Source organism: Aythya ferina (assembly GCF_964211825.1).
Source record: "Aythya ferina genome assembly, chromosome: 3".
Taxonomy (NCBI): domain Eukaryota; kingdom Metazoa; phylum Chordata; class Aves; order Anseriformes; family Anatidae; genus Aythya; species Aythya ferina.
The window spans coordinates 37,834,302-37,852,805 of record NC_140298.1 but is presented as its reverse complement, the minus strand read 5'-3'; the positions used below and the strand labels follow the sequence as shown (position 1 = coordinate 37,852,805).

The 18,504-nt window shown below is 37.3% G+C and overlaps 1 protein-coding gene across 2 annotated transcripts in view; it reads left to right on the top strand.

The window, feature by feature from the left end:
- Positions 1-18,504, top strand: part of PRKCE (protein kinase C epsilon) — a 298,000-nt gene that overhangs the window by 96,097 nt on the left and 183,399 nt on the right. For both annotated transcript variants that reach the window (XM_084514878.1, XM_084514879.1), the window contains exon 2: positions 6,152-6,215. In XM_084514878.1, coding sequence (XP_084371004.1) covers positions 6,152-6,215 — 64 coding nt within the window. The remainder of the gene's footprint in view (positions 1-6,151; positions 6,216-18,504) is intronic.

The following is an 18,504-nucleotide window of genomic DNA, read 5'->3' as shown; positions in this document are numbered from 1 at the left end:
TTTGTCACTATTAATGTTTTATTTTCTAGTAAATAAGTTAAAATAGGTACTGGAATAGCTATTTAAATTGAAGCAGGAAAAAAAAATGTAGGTAAGGAACAGAAGATGAGCACAGATTCTGTTTCCAATCATTTTCTACTAGGTTACAACATTCTGATTTTTTTTAAATACAGTCTTTATGGAAATAATATGCAATAGAAATTGGAGAAGTAAATGCCCCTCAAAACAAGCAGACAACCCCCCCCCCCCCCAGCCTCTGCAATGTTAGTTCTTTAAACTAATTTCTTCCTTTCTCTCAGAGAAGTTGTTCAAAGAGAAAACTTTCCAGTGTTATGCTATGCTCAGTATGGGTTAATGCATACCGACTTTTAAAGTCCTACATGACTCAAATAACCATCTGCAGTGACAGATCATGTGCTTGGAGGTTTATGCTTTAAGCTATCCAAATATCGGATAATCCTAGAACATCACAACAAGAGGTGCAAAGCAGGTTTTATGACTTAATTCTTTCTGTTTCTGTTGCTTATACAGTCCTTTTTTTTTTTTTTTTTTTTTTTTTTTTTTTTTTTTTAGTGTTGCCAAAATCCTGAACAGCTTTGTGACTCAAGGTTTTTTGCTGTATTTTTGCATTCTGTCTAGCTAGGGAACATCAGAGTAAAACTTCCTCAACCTTTGTACTGTTAGGAAGTTCGCTTATGGAAAATGCATTTGTCTAGTTATTGTTTATTCCAATTTATGTCAATGACAATCCTTAGATTTCTCTCAAGAGACAAGTTAGCATTTAAATAAGTACAATGCGCTTAATCTTAAATGACTTTCTTGTGTTGTTGTTATGGTCAAATGAAAACCTGTGATAATGTGGCACTGAGCCACTGAAGATAGTGGTTTATCACTTGTTTACAACAGGTCTTGGTTAGCTCCACGAGACACAAAAAATCTCTGTGCTGGTGCTACCAGCTAGAATGAAAACAAGCATCCTCAAGTTTTGATGGAAATATTTAAGCTTTAGAGTGGTCAAGAATGCAAAATCTTCATGTGCAAATAAGAAGTATCAGCACAACCCAAATAATAGCATAGCATATTCTAATCTTCCTTATCCCTCTAAGATTAGAGTGTGTGTGTGGTTTCCTCAGCAAAATCTTAGACTAAGAACATCCTGCCAAAGATTGATATCTTTTAGGGGTTGGAAATTATAGTGTGTACCTAGGGGGAGGAAAGCAGTGAGCTTATGGAAGAGCTTAGAACTTCATTTTTTTTCAGAAAAGCATTTAGGAAGTAAAAGCTTGCAGAAAGCAAACCTTGAGGAAAAGCTGAAGAAGTATTTTCATAATCTTCTGCATAGTTTGATTAAATTTAGCATTACTTCAAAGTTGCCTGAGAATTGTGATGCTTTGGAAATGCTGAAGAGAAATATTTCAGCAATTTCTTGTTTGAGATTGTTTTTACTGATGAGTATTAACTGAATGGAAGAAAAAGGAAATTGCCTCCTAGATATGTACCCATTAAAGTTGTTTTAAAAAAGTAGCACTTAGATGGCTCTGACTGATATTGCAGGAAGGCAGGATGTGTATAGCTTGACAAAGTGAAGCTTAAGTGAGGAATAGGACAAACGGTCTAGTGGGTAGTCTGGGCCTCCAGAGACCAGAGTTCAGTTCTTGTTTAACCATAGGCTTCTTGTTTGACTTTCTGGCAAGTCATTCAGTCTAGCTTGTGCCTTTGGGAGTATCTCATTTTACAGATGGGGAAATGTCTCAGAAGGGTGTTGAAAATAAAATCCATTAATGACTGTGAAACTATATAAATGCCTTCAATATGCTGAAAGTTGGCCATGGCTTCAGCATGGTTTTTTTCCTCTGAAAGTATGTCTGGTTTTATGGATGGTTGCCTTTTGTTCCCTGAAACAGACTACTAATATGCTTTATTCAGGCCTGGAGTTTTTCAAGCTCTGTGCTATTTTCCAGCAATCATTGTACCAATCTCAATACACTACCACATAAGGATTATTTTAACCATATAGAAGTTGTTTAAAGTGCCTTCAAAATTAATCTTACTTGTACCTACTAAAACGCTGTATTTTAGTAAGTACCACAACAATAGCATAGACCAGTACCAAGATAAAACACTTCAGTTATCAAACATTTTGTTCAATGATGGTTGTTACATCTTTTGTTGCATGTGGAGAGTGTGGTCTGTATGTGCAAGGAACATATTTTGCAATGGCTACAGCAAAGCTCTTTTTATATCAGCTCCTTGATCTCATTCTAGTTTGCATCTTGCCTTGTTCCCTGTTGTCCTTTTGAACAATTGTATCTTTTTAGACATCTTCTCATAGCATCTCTCTGCATGTATAAATGTTTAGCTGCATTCAGAGAGAAGTATTTTTAGTCAAAACGGAGGGTCAGAATAAGAACTGCTGTGATCAGACTATTTTCGTTGCATTCAGGTATGTCTTTTTATATCCAGCTGGATTTGACCAGTCTTACATATGTCTAAGGGCATTTCACATGTGGTATCTTTCTGAACATTTGGTGAAAAATTCTTTTAGAAGCAATGCTTTTCTAAAACAATAGAATAATGGTTTAAAAACTCCTGTACTAGTACAGGAGTACTAGTAATTGCACTACCAGTACAAAAACTACCAGTTAAAAAAAAAAAAAAAAAAAAAAGAAACTTTAGATTGTGCTGTTCTTCTTTTATGCTTACTTGTATAATGACATTGCATAGTCTCCACTTTCTTCTAAGTGTAGTTTTATGTATAGATTGAAAGAAAATGCACATGGCTTTTATTCTACTAGCCTGAATGTTTCTAAGGTATTTATACCACTGTTTCTAGACATTCACTTATAAATGTTCTATGCAAAATTAGAATTGAATCAATCCTTTTCATTCCATTCTGGCTTTGATACATGAAAGACCTGTGACCATAAGGTTTTCTATCAGTTTGGGGGATTATGCTTCTTGGGGGAGGGTGGAGGGAGTGGGGAGGGATCTTTCATATGTAAGGTCAGCTGAGGCAACTAAGCTGCCAGTTCCTGGCAAAAGTACTGATTCATGTGGCTGATGCAACCGTCAGCATAGGTGCTTACTGAAATGAAATGGGGGTATTTTATAAATCTAAAAAAATAAGAATGTGTCTATTTCGTTCTCATTGGTGTTACAGCATATTAAGACTGGGAAATCTTTGTAAAAGAGAATCCCTTGTTTATAAATAACTTGTTCAGCTCAGAACATCAGCAAAAAATCTGAATCAAATCATTAGGCATCATTTTTAATAAATTGTATACGAAAACAGTCCACTTGATGGATAATGAAAACTTACATTCAGTGCTCCAGTCTTTCCTGGGTTGTTCATAACGCTGTTTGTACTTAATAAATGAGCAAAAGGCAGACTGTGATAGTGGTCATCAGCTCCTCCAGATGCATGATTCTTCTGCAGGGATGGTGTCGGGGTTGTGCATGTGTGCGCACACAGTGGGATTTTAACTGCATCAAGTACTTTACTGAAAGCTTAACTAAACAGTATATAATGCTGAAAGAAACAGAGCATTAAGCATGCCTCTTTAATACAGCCATCTGTTGAGTACTATAGCAGTTTTTCAAAAGCCGCCCTCAACATAGACATCAAAGTCTATCCATCCACCTGTGCATCTGATCTAACATTTTGTGTCTAAAAATTGCTACGGGAGAGGAGCAGTATTTCAAGATCAGTAGCTTTATTTAAAACAAAAAGCACCCCCTCCCGCCCCTCATGCTGCCAGTTCAGAAATTGTTAAAAATGTCTTTACTCAATATTGAGTCCTTTATTTATGGAAAAAACACTCAACCACGCTTTCATTTTCCTCTCCTCTGAGTAACCCCTGGCCTTGCTAACACCAATTTCCTGCCTTGTCTATTTAAAATACAGCTGCTGAGATCATTTTCTTAATCCGTGGGTCTGGTGACATCAGACCTGTGAATTTGTCTACCGTCTCTTTCTTAAAAGTCACAGAAGGATTTTTGTGAAAAGCTGGCTTGTGGAAGGAGGAGCATATGTTACCCTGATGGATTCAACAGCTGTGGCCCAGGAGAGGGAAACAGCAGAGAACCTCTGCTGTAAAGGTCCTCCCGGGTGATGAGGGAAAGGTGGAAGCAGAAGGACAGTGACAAAAAATGTAGCCCCATGAAGCTACCTGCTGAATGCAGGCAGACAAAGCCTGGTGCAGACCGGACATCTTGGTATCTCGTTCCTTCCTTCTACCACGGTGCAGCGAGACACTGGGCACGCTGGCTGAGCAGATTGGCAGGAGAGCGCTGAGCTTGGGTCTCTGTTACACCCTATGTGGACAGAGTTCAACTACAGTTTACTCCAAATGCTGCCTGCAGGCTCAAGTTTTGATGGTCCTTTTGGAGAATCTCTTTTATGAAGAAAACTGTCCAGTTCTTGGCAAAACAATCCTGAGATTACCATTTCACCTGACTTAATCGGCAAGTTCTGCTTTCATGTCATGAAGAAATGTGTGACATCCTCACCTGTGTGATGTAATATGTTGTTTAGTTATGAAGCTTCTGAATTATCATTAATAGTTAAATTCAAGTTGTAGTTGTCAAAAAGATCAAAGTATATCTTATGTGTTAGCGAAGCTCTGTTTTGCATGTTCATTTACTTGCTAACTTGCAAAGATGAACCAAGTGGTCTCCCAAGTTATTAATGTCAATTAGTGATCTCCAGATTGCCATCTTACTCCAGTCTAAAGCCATGCCCTAAGGTCACTTGTGACTGACTTCAGAGGCAGCTGAGTATAGTTTGTGTCCGCCAAAGGCTGGGGTTAGTGAAACGAGGCCCACTTTCCCCTGTGGCATGGAGTAGGAGGAGGTGCGGTGCGGTGAGGTGAGGGCGCAGGAAGCCTACTTCTGGCTGCAAGCCCTAAGCGCTGCTGCGTGGGCTTAGGAGGCTCCCACCCTCTGCCTAGGTCCCTACATCAATCCAGGGCTCTGCCCCTGAGGGGCTGTAGCAGGGCTGGGCTCCAGGTCCCCACAGCCCTGCCCTGCCCTGCCATGGGACACACTGAGCCAGGCCCAGGCTGGGGCTGCCTTGGTGCCCTGCACCTTTTTGGGGTGGTGGGACATGGAATGGACCCTAGCGGGTGAGGTCCCTCGTGACTGAGGTGCCATAACTTCAGGTTTGCAGATTTATGTGTTTTACTTACCAAAATGGAATGAAAATACAGCATTAATGAACACCATGTTGGCTTCACTTGCAGCCTATGAAATTATGTGACAACTGCAGTGTGACATTAAAAGCTAAAACTAAGTGTTTTAGTTTAATTTTAGTTTATTTTTTGAGAGAAAAATGACTACAAAAATTATCTGTAATGTGTGGGGCACCCAGAATATACAGAAATCGAGCAGTAATTAGTGTTGGTGATGTGGTAAATATGTGGTAAAATACAGAACGATTTGTAATGAGATCAATGCAGTACCTGAAGTTTTTGCAGGCTATACAAATAAGCATTTAAATACAGCAGCTTGATACTGAGAACCCGAATTTCATGCCAAAAGTGATCTCTACAAAAGCAGACTCCTTAAAGTCTACCATTGCAGAAATAAATTAATTTTGTATTTCAGAGAAAAAGGATAAAGCATGTATTTCTTTCTCCCACTGGGGATACAAAGGGAGTATTATAAACACGTGTTAACCCACTATACGAGCTGTGTGTTGATTTTTTCCCCTATTCTGCCACCAGAGCTAATCTGGCTTGCTGGGATCTGAATAGGTTACAGTGTTGTTTTTCACATTTGCATAGCTGGGCTCAGTATAAATTACAGTCAAAAAGTTACTTGATACTGCTATTTAACTTTGTTCCTTGACTGCTGCCATACAAAAACCACTATTTCCAAGAACAGTGTTTTAAATATTTGATTTGTAAAATTCACTGCATTCAAGCTTTCCCAGTGCTAAAGGTACACGTTTCTTTTTCACTTCAGGGAGGTGGAAGGTGCCTCAACACCTCTTTGCAAAAGGAGACTGTGTTAGCAGTGAATTATAGACTGGCCCGTGTTCTGCCTATAATTTGGCTTCACAAGTTTTGGAAACTTTGGGTTTCCTTGCATGTGCAATCACTTGCTTTGGGAGCCGTTCTAAGTTTTCTTTTAATTCTCTTCTTGATTGCAGATTGACTTGGAGCCAGAAGGGAGAGTGTATGTCATCATAGACCTTTCAGGATCATCAGGTGAAGGTAGGGACTTTAAATATTTTTTTCTTATTCTTTCATGAATGGAATCTTTAAGGGCATTTACAACAGAAGTATTAGTGAAGGTGCTGTACCAATGCCCTCGTAATCTGTACAATCTCAAGTTAAAGTGAGTACATTTTGATGTATATCCTTGTGAGTCAGTGAGCATTTGCAGTTCATCTTAACCTGTTAATCACCAGTGATAACAATGCTGACTAAAAGGACAGTAATCAAATGAAGAGGGGTTTAGAATCATTAATTTCTAAAAGAAACTTCCAAATTCTTATTTTTGGAAGAATGTTAGCTAATTATGTAGGTAGAAATGATGAGATGTCAAAGAGGGGAAAAGAGAGTTTATTTGCTTTCATAAATACTAATATTTGTTATTTTTCCAATAAATGTTTTCTTTTTCAAGTAATGAGCACAACATTGTAACAATAACAGGTGTTTCCATTGTTATGACAGATAAATGTTGGGGAAAAAAATGAAGAAATTAACTTAAGGTATTTTTCTGCTGTTTAATTGGGATAGGAGTCAGGTGGTATATGGCAGGAATAAGAGAGTTTATAAAGAAACAATTCTGTTGTGTTTATTGATTCTGCTCTCAATGACAGCTGAACCTGCTGAAATGAGGATGGCTCATTTGGGTTTGATTGTTTTAAGTGATGTCTTCTGATCCGTTTTCCCCGGTAGCTTACAGAGCTCAGCTAAACAAGGTTATCTTTCATTCAGAGTACATAAAGAAGTTTCATGCAACCCCTGACAGGAGCTGAAATAGAAAATGGTATGAAATGAAATTATTTTGCCCAGCACAGTTAAGAAACAGTGGAAGAATGTGTTTTATATTTGTGTTCTTTGTAATGAATTGCTGTGCTCTGACCAATTATTAACAGTAACTTGCAAAAACACATACTGAACTACATCTTGATGTTTAAAAACAAAGCAAACCAATATTTAGACTTCGTCTTCTAGCTGTGTACCCACATAAAACATGCTTTGCCTTTTTTTCTTGCTACATATTGAAGTAGTAGCCGTTGCTTTAACAGCAGTTTCTACATATCTTGCTAATTCTCATGTCAATGGTACAACTAAAATGTGGTTGACAGTATTGGTTTTTAAGATGTGTTGGCAAGCAGATATTCTTCCAAGCTTCCATTTATAGCTGGTTGATACCCAGGCGAGTATAGCATTACTACTGCATTGCAAGATGTGTTCAGATGAGCTGGACTGTCAAAGGACAGGAAGATGGTGTTTAGTTGTTCTTCAAAAGTTCTTTAACACTCTGTAACCTTTTATACAGGAGGAAAAAGTCTATGGTAATGTCACCTATGTTATTTGGTGTTTTACCCTGTGACAATTTAGCAGTGCTTTGAAACAAATTTGCAGAACTATAGTTTGTGCCACTGTATTACTGTAGAAGGGGAGCGTAAGAACAGGAGAATCCATGTGTAAACAGACCTCTGAGGAAAACAGCTTATGAAATGTGTTCTTATGTGAAGACAGAGACTTCAGTTAGGGTGAATTTGGTTGTACCCTAGAGAAGTTGTTTTGCTTACAAAATGAAGTAGTACTTTTAGAGCTTTCCTATCAAATAAGTAACCATGGAAAAGCTTTGTGTAAAAGCATTGCAAAATTCTCTGGGAAAGCTATGGTTTTCCTCACAAGGGAAATTGGACCAATTTTGTACAACAGTCCATAAACTTGTTTTATGGTGTTTTGTTAGCAGCACTATGAAATTCTATTTTTAGACCAATTTACTAGGGCTGAGGCCTAGCGAACTTTGGAAGAGACTCCTCTTGCCTAAGCTGTCTTAAAGTAGAATGACTAATTTAACATAACCACTGTATGCATCCTTTTGCAGGGAGAAAACACCCACACTGAAACTAACCTACTCTATTTGTTTCAAAAACGTGTATTTCACCTGATCTCTCTGTATACATATATAAATATTTACGTAAAGAGAATGCATCTGATATGTATTTTATGCATTTCAGTGGGGCAGTTCATTTTAGTTGATCTGTGTTTGCTGAATATAAAAGAAGCCTAGAATTAAGGTTAGACTCAAATGCGTGACTTTTGAGTAGCTAGGGTTGTTTCAGGTGTTTGCTGCTCTTGACCCAATTTGTTAACCAGGGTCCTGGTTTTGAATTCCAGTCAACATTGTAAATGGTAACTGAGTATATAGCATTTTCTTCATGCTGTGTGAATTCTGACATAAAACCATGAGTGTTTTTTTCTTGTTTGTTTGTTTTCTTAATAAAAAATAAGCAATGTTTTATTTTAAATTTTAGAACTTCTTGGCAATGGTCTTCAAAACTTGGTAACCAAAAGCTTGTTGCTTCAGTCTATTCAGGCAGAATTCCCTCTGAAGTTAGGTTTTCCAACAGAGAAAGATAATGGGCAGGTGTAATGATGTCTGGATCTACATCTAAACCTATCTACATTTTACAAACCCACAGTTAGGGACTTTCACCACTGCTAATTAAACAGGAAGCTCTAGGAAGTACATGCAGGCTGTCACCCAAACACATAAGAGTACCAAGCAAATCAGAAATGTGCCTAATGGGACTTATAAAAGATTGTAAATGATGTAATGAGAAGGTGCACAGTACTCAGCTTCAAGTGGGAATTATGCACCCTAATTATATTTGTGAATCCTGCTAGGCCTCTTTCTGAGTGCTTAGAGTCTTAACTACTTCTTTAAATGGAACCTGGTCCTATCAGTGTGTTTAGGAACCCTGCCTTGCCTGGTTTTGGAAATGTTAACTTGTATGGTAGGATAAAACAGTTGTGCATTCTCAGAAGGTGCCTGTTGAGTCTCTTAAGTCCTGTTACTATCACTGTTTCACTAGTGATTCTTGGGAGGGTAAATGTCAATTTAGGAAAATAAAAACAGCTGTAGTAACATTTTAAATTGGAGGAAAAAATCATGATGCGTGTCTTTTTTTTTTTTTAAGTTCACAGAATGGGCAATTAAATATATCATCCATGGAAATGTGGGGTATTCTTGTAAACCAGTACTGTCTTGTAATTCTGTGTACTGAAATTGGTCTTGTTTCATGTGATATATGCAAGTTTCTGATTACCAGCAATCAATAACATAGCTTCAGTAATTTGGCACCTCTAAAAGATTTTTAAGATAGATATCCAAATTCTGTTTTGGTAAAATTGACTTAATTAGTTGAATCTATTAATGTGGGCAGAAAACTTTGCTATTAAATTGCTTCTGAGAAGCAAAATCCCAATTCTGCAAGTGAGTGCCTACTTGAATAAATCATTATATAAATTAAAAGCTTATGTATAAGATCCTAAATGATGGATAAAGAAGAAACTGTATGTTAGTAGTATATTCTCAACAGTTTTACTAAGCTTTTAATTAATATCAATATAAGACATTGTTAGCATGTGTCTCTTAAAATTAAATTGTCCCTTAGTTGCAGCTGCCAGATTGTTTATCCCTCTGCACTACTTGCATTGGTCTGGCAAAACAATAAAAACAGTTCATTGTTATAATCTGACTTCCTTGACAAAAGTACACAACTTGTCCTTCCCATCTCTCTAATGGAACATTCACGGACCTCCATCGCTTGTGTGGCATAGGTGTACTAAAAAAGGTGAAAATATGACAATATGAAGGGAGGTAAAGAGTACTTCTGCCTTGCCTTGTCATATTGCTAGACTTCCCGAGAGCCACTATTAGATACCAGTATTGGCATCTGAAAGGAATTTTTATCTGGAACCACAGAAAGAAGGGCTGAGTTCTTGGCTTTGCTGCTTGTAGTTTTTCTCCCATTCTGAAGACAAGCTACAAATCCACAGGAGTTTATAGAGGTGTGTCAGCTTCTCTTGCCTTTTCCTATATTGTGAAATTACTTTTAGAAGATGCCTAAAGAAGGAGCTGTACTGCAGCAGTTATGCTACACGTGTGAGTGGGCAACCTTGAAAGCCCGGTGCTTTAGACTTGCTCTCCACTGGATATCTTGCAGCAATGACAGCTCTCACAATGGATTGCTCAGATCTCAAGGTATTTGGATTTGTTCTGAAAACATCATTTTCTAGAACTTGCTCCCATTCAATTCTAGTCTTTCAAGCAGAAAAACGTTGAAAAGAAGAAATACTAAGAAATGGAAAGCAAACTACATAAAAAGCCTTTACAAAACCAAGCCCAACAGAAATGTTTTTATCATCACTTTTTTTTTAAACTAAGGCTGTTTTGTAGCCCGCTTATAGCTTTGGAATGTTTGTTCTGCACTGAGAGGGAGGGTGAGTAACTATTTATTTTAGCAATCTTTTGTAAATTCCATAGTAGGAACTGTCTGGCCCACATACAGAAAATAAAATGCTAAATTAACTGTTTATCATGCAGAAGGTGATGTCCTCAAAAGTTAGGATTTAAATTTTTCTGTGAAAATTCAAACATCACTATACTATGTTTTCAGTCTGAGTTCTCCAAAACATTCAGCACATTATGCTGATGTGGATATAGGAAGAAGAGCGAGAGAAAACAGCACTTAAATGGAGAAATTATAAATATATTTTTTTTAAACTATATGACCTGTATTTCCATAACATTTGTGGTTCGACTCTTTACACTCTCTATGCCAAAATTGATGTGCAGGGTTATTTACCTTTTAGAAATTTATTTCATTTAAAAGGGCTGTGCGCATTCAGAGTAAATATGCATTTGTTTCCCATGAATGCAAACAGCTGTGTCAGTGGAAACTTCCCAAATATAGATACACAGTAAGGTATCCATTCACAGGTTAAAATAACTGCAACAGTTAATTAGTAAAGTCCCTTTTACACAAATATTTGGTTACAATTTTAATACCTGTATTGGATTTTTAAAACGTTGACAAATAACTGCCCACTCAGAACTTTAAGGGATATTTCAAAAAGAAAACACTTTGGTCAAATAGAAAGAAATGTCGCTCTTATAGGCCTGACTCAGCATGCAGTAGTGTTAGTTGGAATTTTCACTGAACCATGTACTCTGCCATATGCAAGCACACAGGATCTTTAAGAAAGAATAAGCAATTCTAATAACTCTGCCAGGATATTTTGTCAGATTTGCAAAGCAAGAAATCAGTCAATTCTGCTATTAAACAAACATCTGTTAAAACTTTGCTTTAGTTACAATGGATATAGTTATATAGAATACCTATATCTATAGGTATAAGAAAGACATTTATAGTAGATCAGTGTTTAGAAGTAAGTTTCTTTGGAAAGGTTTATCGTAGATACTCTCTGTTACTTCACAAACCGGATGTAATGATTGTATGGGTTTTTAGTCTCATATTTTCAGCTTCTGACAGAGCTATGGATAAGAGTGTGACTGCTTATCAGTCTTTGGATGAATAGGAGACTTTTATAAAACATGCTGTCTTGTTTGTTTCCTCATTGCTGATCCGCATCCAAGGTCATATTGATATTTTATACTAATTCATTGTTGCTGTACCATAGGTATTACTTCTAGGCTGAAGTGCACTCATTGACTGTTTTATTGACATGCTTTGGCAGCAGTTTTTATGTCTATTTTAGTGCTTATAAAATTTTGTGAGTGAAAGTCTACGAATGATTTCAGAAATATTCAAGAGCTAGCTGATTGAGGTCCAAAGGCAGTCTGAACATTTAAAACACAAGTAATGCGATGACACAACGATTCAATTTATAAACTGGGATAGCAGATGGCCGTCAAATGGGTAAGAGGTAAATTGCCTGACGAATGATTAAAAACATTTTCAACAAACTCAGTTTTATATAGACTGAAAGACAGATGCTGCTATATTTAAAAGCTTGTGACCTCCTTGCTGCATTTGTCATTGTAGACTTCTTCTTTCTTTGGAATTATTGGCTTGTGTTTGACACAAATGCATATAGCTACTAATGCTTATGCTCTCTACCACTTACAAATTAAGTTCTATTTCCAATATGTCAGTATTGAATCAGTACCTGTAGAATGACTTGCGGAATGACCTTGACAGATTTTTTTGTTCTAACTTTATGTATTGTAGGCATTTTGTAATTAAAAAAAAATAATAATAATAATAAAAAAGAATTATTTAAAACTTTTTCTGCAGAGTATGTCTAATCAGCCATGATGATTATTGTTAGATGCCCAAATTCACCTTATACAGATGTCTTTCTGTACGATTGCAGATTCTTCACTTTACAGTGGGCAGTCATATTCCAATAAAATGCCACAGCTCATGCTGGTGGTGGTAGGTACTGCAGAATGCAGCCTGTTGCTCAGGTCTGGGTTATGTCTACAAATTGCATAGTCACAGAAGATTACGTCTTCTGGTATGTTCATCTATTCAGATTCATCTGCTCATAAGACTTAAATTTCACAGGATGAAGAACTTAAGGTGATATTTCACAACAAAACCTGTTAGATGAGTTGTTGGCAGTATTTCATGAATGCAAATGATTTTGTTTAGGTTATTTGGCCTTTTGCATTGAAATATCCACCAACGTCCTTAGACTTAAGACTACATCAGGTAATGCATTTAACATTTAAGTAAAAAATATGAATTTAGAAGAGATTTTCCAGTTCTTTAGCTCATTTACCTGAAGGCTGTCAGTTTGGCAGGTACAGATATTGCTGATTGACATACAGTACAGCAGAACTACAGCAGACATTGATAAAGAAATAAGGGAATTAGTGTCAGTAGAAGCAGAGTATGCTTCTCAATGTCACTTTTGTGTTTCATGGTTGATGAATCTTTAACATAGAGACAGCTTGTTAATCAGAATATCCACAGGATTTATTATAGGCATCCAGTTTTGGTAGAACCACTACAGCTAGTAAAAATGTGTTTCTGTTCTATGTGTAGCATCCTTTTCCAAAGCTCTGTTAACAGAAAATACCCATGGGTTGAAAACTATCTCTACAGTTCTTAATGTTTGTCAGAACTTTTCCTTAGATTATTTCTTTGTCATCATTATCATCATTAATTATGCCTGTTATATTAAATGGACACTAAAAATGAGGTTTGATTGTGCTATTCACAGTCTGAAGTCAGAACAGCAGGAGGTACTTGTCCAGAGATCTCCAAGTCTGAATGACGTTCATCCAGGAATGAGACTTTTTGTTTGGTTGTTTCAGCAAGCTATTTTAGTGAAGAAGGGAGTTCTCTTTCATTAATGCCTTCTTTTGCAAATACACTTTTGTCAGTTTATTATTATTATCATAATCATCATCTTTGATCATTGCTGTTCTGGGACTAGGCCAAGTCATGGTTCTCAAAAGAGAAGCTTTTGGAAAGTGGTGGCAGCTGGCCTGCTTTCTCTGCAGCCTTGCTCTAAACCATGGGCCTTCAGGTGCTGACACTGCATTTGGTTGTCTTCTCCTAGAGTTGAGAGTCTCTCTACTAGTGCAGTTTGGGGGGAGAATCCTATCCTTATAGCTTCTTCTGTGATTTACTTGCTTTTTTTTTTTTTTTTTTTTTTTTTTTTTACTTTTTCTCTGCCATCCTTACTAGAACTGTTGTGTGGTTTCATAGAAGGCTGACTGTGCCTTGGTGCTGAGAAACTGTGCAGTGCTCATGGATCTTCTCAGGCGCTAAGGCTGGTCATTGCAACTTGGAGCTCATCTTGTACAGCCCTTTGCTATCTCAGCATGTGCAGGTAAAGCCAGAGAGGGAAATCAAATGTGATTTGTGTGCTCCGCACCAAGATGTATTAGTGGCTGATATGTACTCTGTGGAAGGGAATACCTGAAAAATTATGTGTTTACGTCCTTTTAATTGCTGCTGTCAGGAGTGAGTTGTCACAAGGGAGGCTGCTGCTACCACCAGCCGTGTCCTAGTGTTTCCTTTGTAAAGCTCTGTCAGGTTCAGATACTGACCAAAGAAACTTTACCAAGATCCCATGAACTCTCAGATGGCAACTCCCATAAACCTGTTCCTTCCCTACTTCAATACTTACTGGTTGTTACTCTAGCCAGTTATTTCCGTCACTTACCTGGCTTGAATGAATACACATCAATGGTAGTGATGTGTTTACTCAGAACACTTTACATCAAGTTTTGACATGTTTTGTTTGTATTTTGTGAGCTTTGTTTTAAAATACGAACTCCAACAGACTCATCGGGCAGACAATGAAATAGTTTCTAGTAGCCACCAGTTGCTGCATTGAGCAGCCTATGAAGGAATGCTTGCATTTCTTCTGAATTTCTCTTACATTCCTAGATAGTTAAATCTCAGCAAAATACTTTTCCACTAAGGTATAGGGCAGCTTACCTCTCTGAAATATTAGAAATATTTTTCTCCTTCCCTTCCCTTCCCTTCCCTTCCCTTCCCTTCCCTTCCCTTCCCTTCCCTTCCCTTCCCTTCCCTTCCCTTCCCTTCCCTTCCCTTCCCTTCCCTTCCCTTCCCTTCCCTTCCCTTCCCTTCCCTTCCCTTCCCTTCCCTTCCCTTCCCTTCCCTTCCCTTCCCTTCCCTTCCCTTCCCTTCCCTTCCCTTCCCTTCCCTTCCCTTCCCTTCCCTTCCCTTCCCTTCCCTTCCCTTCCCTTCCCTTCCCTTCCCTTCCCTTCCCTTCCCTTCCCTTCCCTTCCCTTCCCTTCCCTTCCCTTCCCTTCCCTTCCCTTCCCTTCCCTTCCCTTCCCTTCACAAATTCTTCTATAAATTCTTCTTTATTCACACCAATAACATCTATTCCATCAAAATATATCTGTAAGCCCACCTTTGCTATTCCTCCTGGCAGTAACACCTCTATAAAAGAAAGTTTCAAGTTTTTCATTGTGAAGAACAGCACTTGACACTTTTAACGCAGTATTCAGCTTTCTTTATCATATTAGTGTGTATTCGCTAGTTTAACCAATCCTTTGCAAAGGTCACCTCATTTCTGAATTAATTTTTTAATGAGAATGGATGGACAACCTACTTTTTAATAACCCATAACCCACGTGCTTAAGGTAAACACATAAAGAAGAATTCCAAAGTCCCTTAATAACTTAATTGCAGATACCTTTATATCTTTTATTTTTCAATCCAAAATTTGATCAAGCATCCAACACACATGTCCTTACTTTCCTCCATACTTCAATGTCTAAGAAGAAGGTGATGTATTGGAAGCAGCTTGGGAAGAGCCAGAAGAGGTTGATGGCTACCCATATGGAGTCTGGGGAAAAGCAAAGGCAGACTCTCAGCCCTTACAAACCTCTGCAGATTCTTTGGAGCTTTAAGTGGTGTCAAAAGAATTGTACAAATAGATCTGCTATTGGGAAGGCAGTCTTTCTGCTCCAGAGAAAAATTGTGAAGTATCTGAGAAGTAAGGTTGCTGCTTGATGCCTGCAAAGTTGTTTACCTAGATTTAGCAAACCACATGAACTTTGCACTTTTAGACTTGAGGCTGTGTCTTCTTCTGGAGTTAAAATAATCTAAAACTATCTGAACGGGACAGTGCTCAATTGACAATGCTAATGAATGGTGTCTTTCTTCAATTGCTTGACTTGGGTAGGTTTATAGGTTAGAGCTCTTCTATACGTGCAGCTGCCCCTGCAAGTTCACAGGAGCATCGTGTGCTCAGGAGCATAAGGTCTGTAGTGACCTTATTGTCATTTTCTCCTTTTTTGATGTAAAGCAAAATATACAACCAGAGAAACCAGACACACACCTGTTGTTCTCTTCTGTTCAGTCCCAGTAAGCAGGACTCTGCTTCTTCAAAAGGCCTGATCTGACGTTTTTATTCATAGCCTGGGTAAAGCTAGAGTACTACTATGTTTTCAGTTTTCCTCTTGTAGACTTGTTTTACAGAACAAGAGCGAGCAGCAATGTGCAAGCCAGCTTTAAATGTACCCAGAATCTTTGTTTTCAAAATTCATTATACAATGTGTCAACTGAGAACCTATTTCCTTTGAAGCTTTGATTTTATGTCAGTAGGGTTTAGGGATTTTTTTTTCCCATTCAGCTGTTCATGTTTTCAACACCAAAAGATCAAAAATTATTCAAACCACAAGTGGGTAAAAAGGGTAAAACCAAAGAAATATAAGAAGCTTAAATTCTGATTTGCAAAGTTTTCTGCTTCTGCTGCACCTTTGTTTTCTCATTTTAGGAGGAATAATTCAAAATTATTACTAATAAATCTTTTCTCTTGGGTCTTATTTGGTTTAATCTTAAAATACTTCTGTGTTAAAGTATGAAAGCTTATCTCAAAATGATTTTTTTTCTAGGTTTCTTTCTTCCTTTCTCTTCTTGAAGCTATTTGCATATTTTATGATAGTCTGTACAACTGTAAGAAAGCTTTGTCCATCCAGAACCTGAGTTTCTAGTTTGTTGTTCTAAAACAAGAACAGCTGGGTTGTTTAAGGTTTTTATTGCTTGTTAATCACGAAATTTTAGCCAAGGAGAATAGTACAACCATTATAAGTGAAATGTAGACATTTACACTAAAATGGAAAGGTTACGATTCTCAACTAGACATTTTCTTTTTAAACAGAAATAAACAGCTTTAACGTTTTTTTTTCTAACAGATCTGGGAAAACAGGATACTATTTAATATCAGTAGATATCTGTAATTTCTCTAACTCCTGTTCATAATTATTTGTTGATGGAGTGGGTGATGCATTTCTCCTGAGACAAACAAAATGAACATGCTAACCATTAGCGTGGCATCTAAAAGCAGGTACTTGTGTATTGTTACCCAAATGACAATAACTGAAAAGCCTTAGACCAAAGGAGGAACAGTGAAATAATAGCATGACAGTACACATGAAGTTCTTTGCACATGCAAATTATGCTGACTTCAGTAATGGCATAGGCATTAAATTGGGAAAATGCACCTTGCAAGCTAACTGATCAAAGCCAGGTCTCTTTAAAGGCATTAACACAAATACAGATCAGTACCAGGTGGCATTTCAGTCTGTTGTTAAACCATACTCCTAAATTGTGCTGCTCAGTGAATAGGTTTGCCAATGGGTGCTCATGCAATTTTTGTGGCAAGTGCCTTCCCAAGGAACATCTCTCCATGGATTTATAGCCATCCCTTGGATTGCATCCAGCTAGCTGATGGAACATCTGGTAAGCATTGTGTTTGTAATAAGCCCTTACTGTATAAAGCTGGCTGGAGTTTTTCAGGCAAAGATCGATGACCTTTTCTTGGCAGGCTTCTAACTGTTTGCCAAAACAAGTGCTTCATAGGGAGCAAGACACTGGTAGAAGATTTGGTTTAAAGACGCCTTTGTATTGTACTGTAAGAGTTTGTACTTGTTTAAGGAAAATTGCATTAGACTGAAATAGAAAAATAACGAAATTCAGATATATATATATTGTTTCAAATTGCTGTCTCTCTTTTCACCATTTATGTAGTACAAGCTCTGATTTCCATATGTTTTTGTTGTTTTTTTGTTCCTAACAAAATTATTCAAGGCCTTTAGAATATCTGTGGTTATTATCACCGTTACATATGCCTAGGATGTTTTTGAAGAAAATGTGAAAAGTACCAGACTGAAAACTATAGTGGTGTTTTTGTACAGAAGGGAAACGCCAACAAGTAATAAGATTTGGAATAGAAATACATAATTTTTGAAGTCTGTATTTGGCTAGCTATTTCATAAGACACAGTAAGGGTAGATTAATCCTTCACTCATTGCATAACGTGATATATGATGTGAAAAAAGTTTTAATATAGTTTATGTGTATGTGTTTCTTTTGTAGTTTCTGGTTTTGTTTCACTGCACTTCATAAAATACCTAGCCTATATTCTGTTATTTGCTTGTTTTCTTGCTCTACATTATTGTTGCAGTAGCATGATCTGAACCACTCTGTTCCATCTTGCCCCCCTAATAATACTCAATTCTGTTTGTTGTTAGTACCATTGAGAAAAATGTAATAGTCCCTATTGATTAACTGATCAGGGGCTGAACAGATACAGTAACGCACAAGTTAAAGACAAATTCTAGCTCTGTTCCTGGCCTTTACATTAACCAGTCAGCCTTAGGAGTGTTAATGTCCTTTCTGAACGTCATTAGCCAAATGTTTACTGTCTTCAACGTAGCCTAAAAATCTAATTCTGTTCTTAAAATATGAGTTCTACAGTAATGTAAACATATGGAGTCTCAAAAACGATTTCTTTTTTGAGTATAGTCTTGAAAGGTTAAAATATTTATGAGTACAGCTGGAAAAAGAGAAGCGAATTTAGGAAAGTTTCTTCTTAATAGAGGCTCAAAATCTGCGTACAGTTGCATATTTGTTCCATGAACCCATTGCAAATAAGTATAAAAGAAAGTATGGTAATATATTAAGTGGCGGTAAAACATTTTTTAGGTTTTAAAAGCTATTTAAAAGAATCA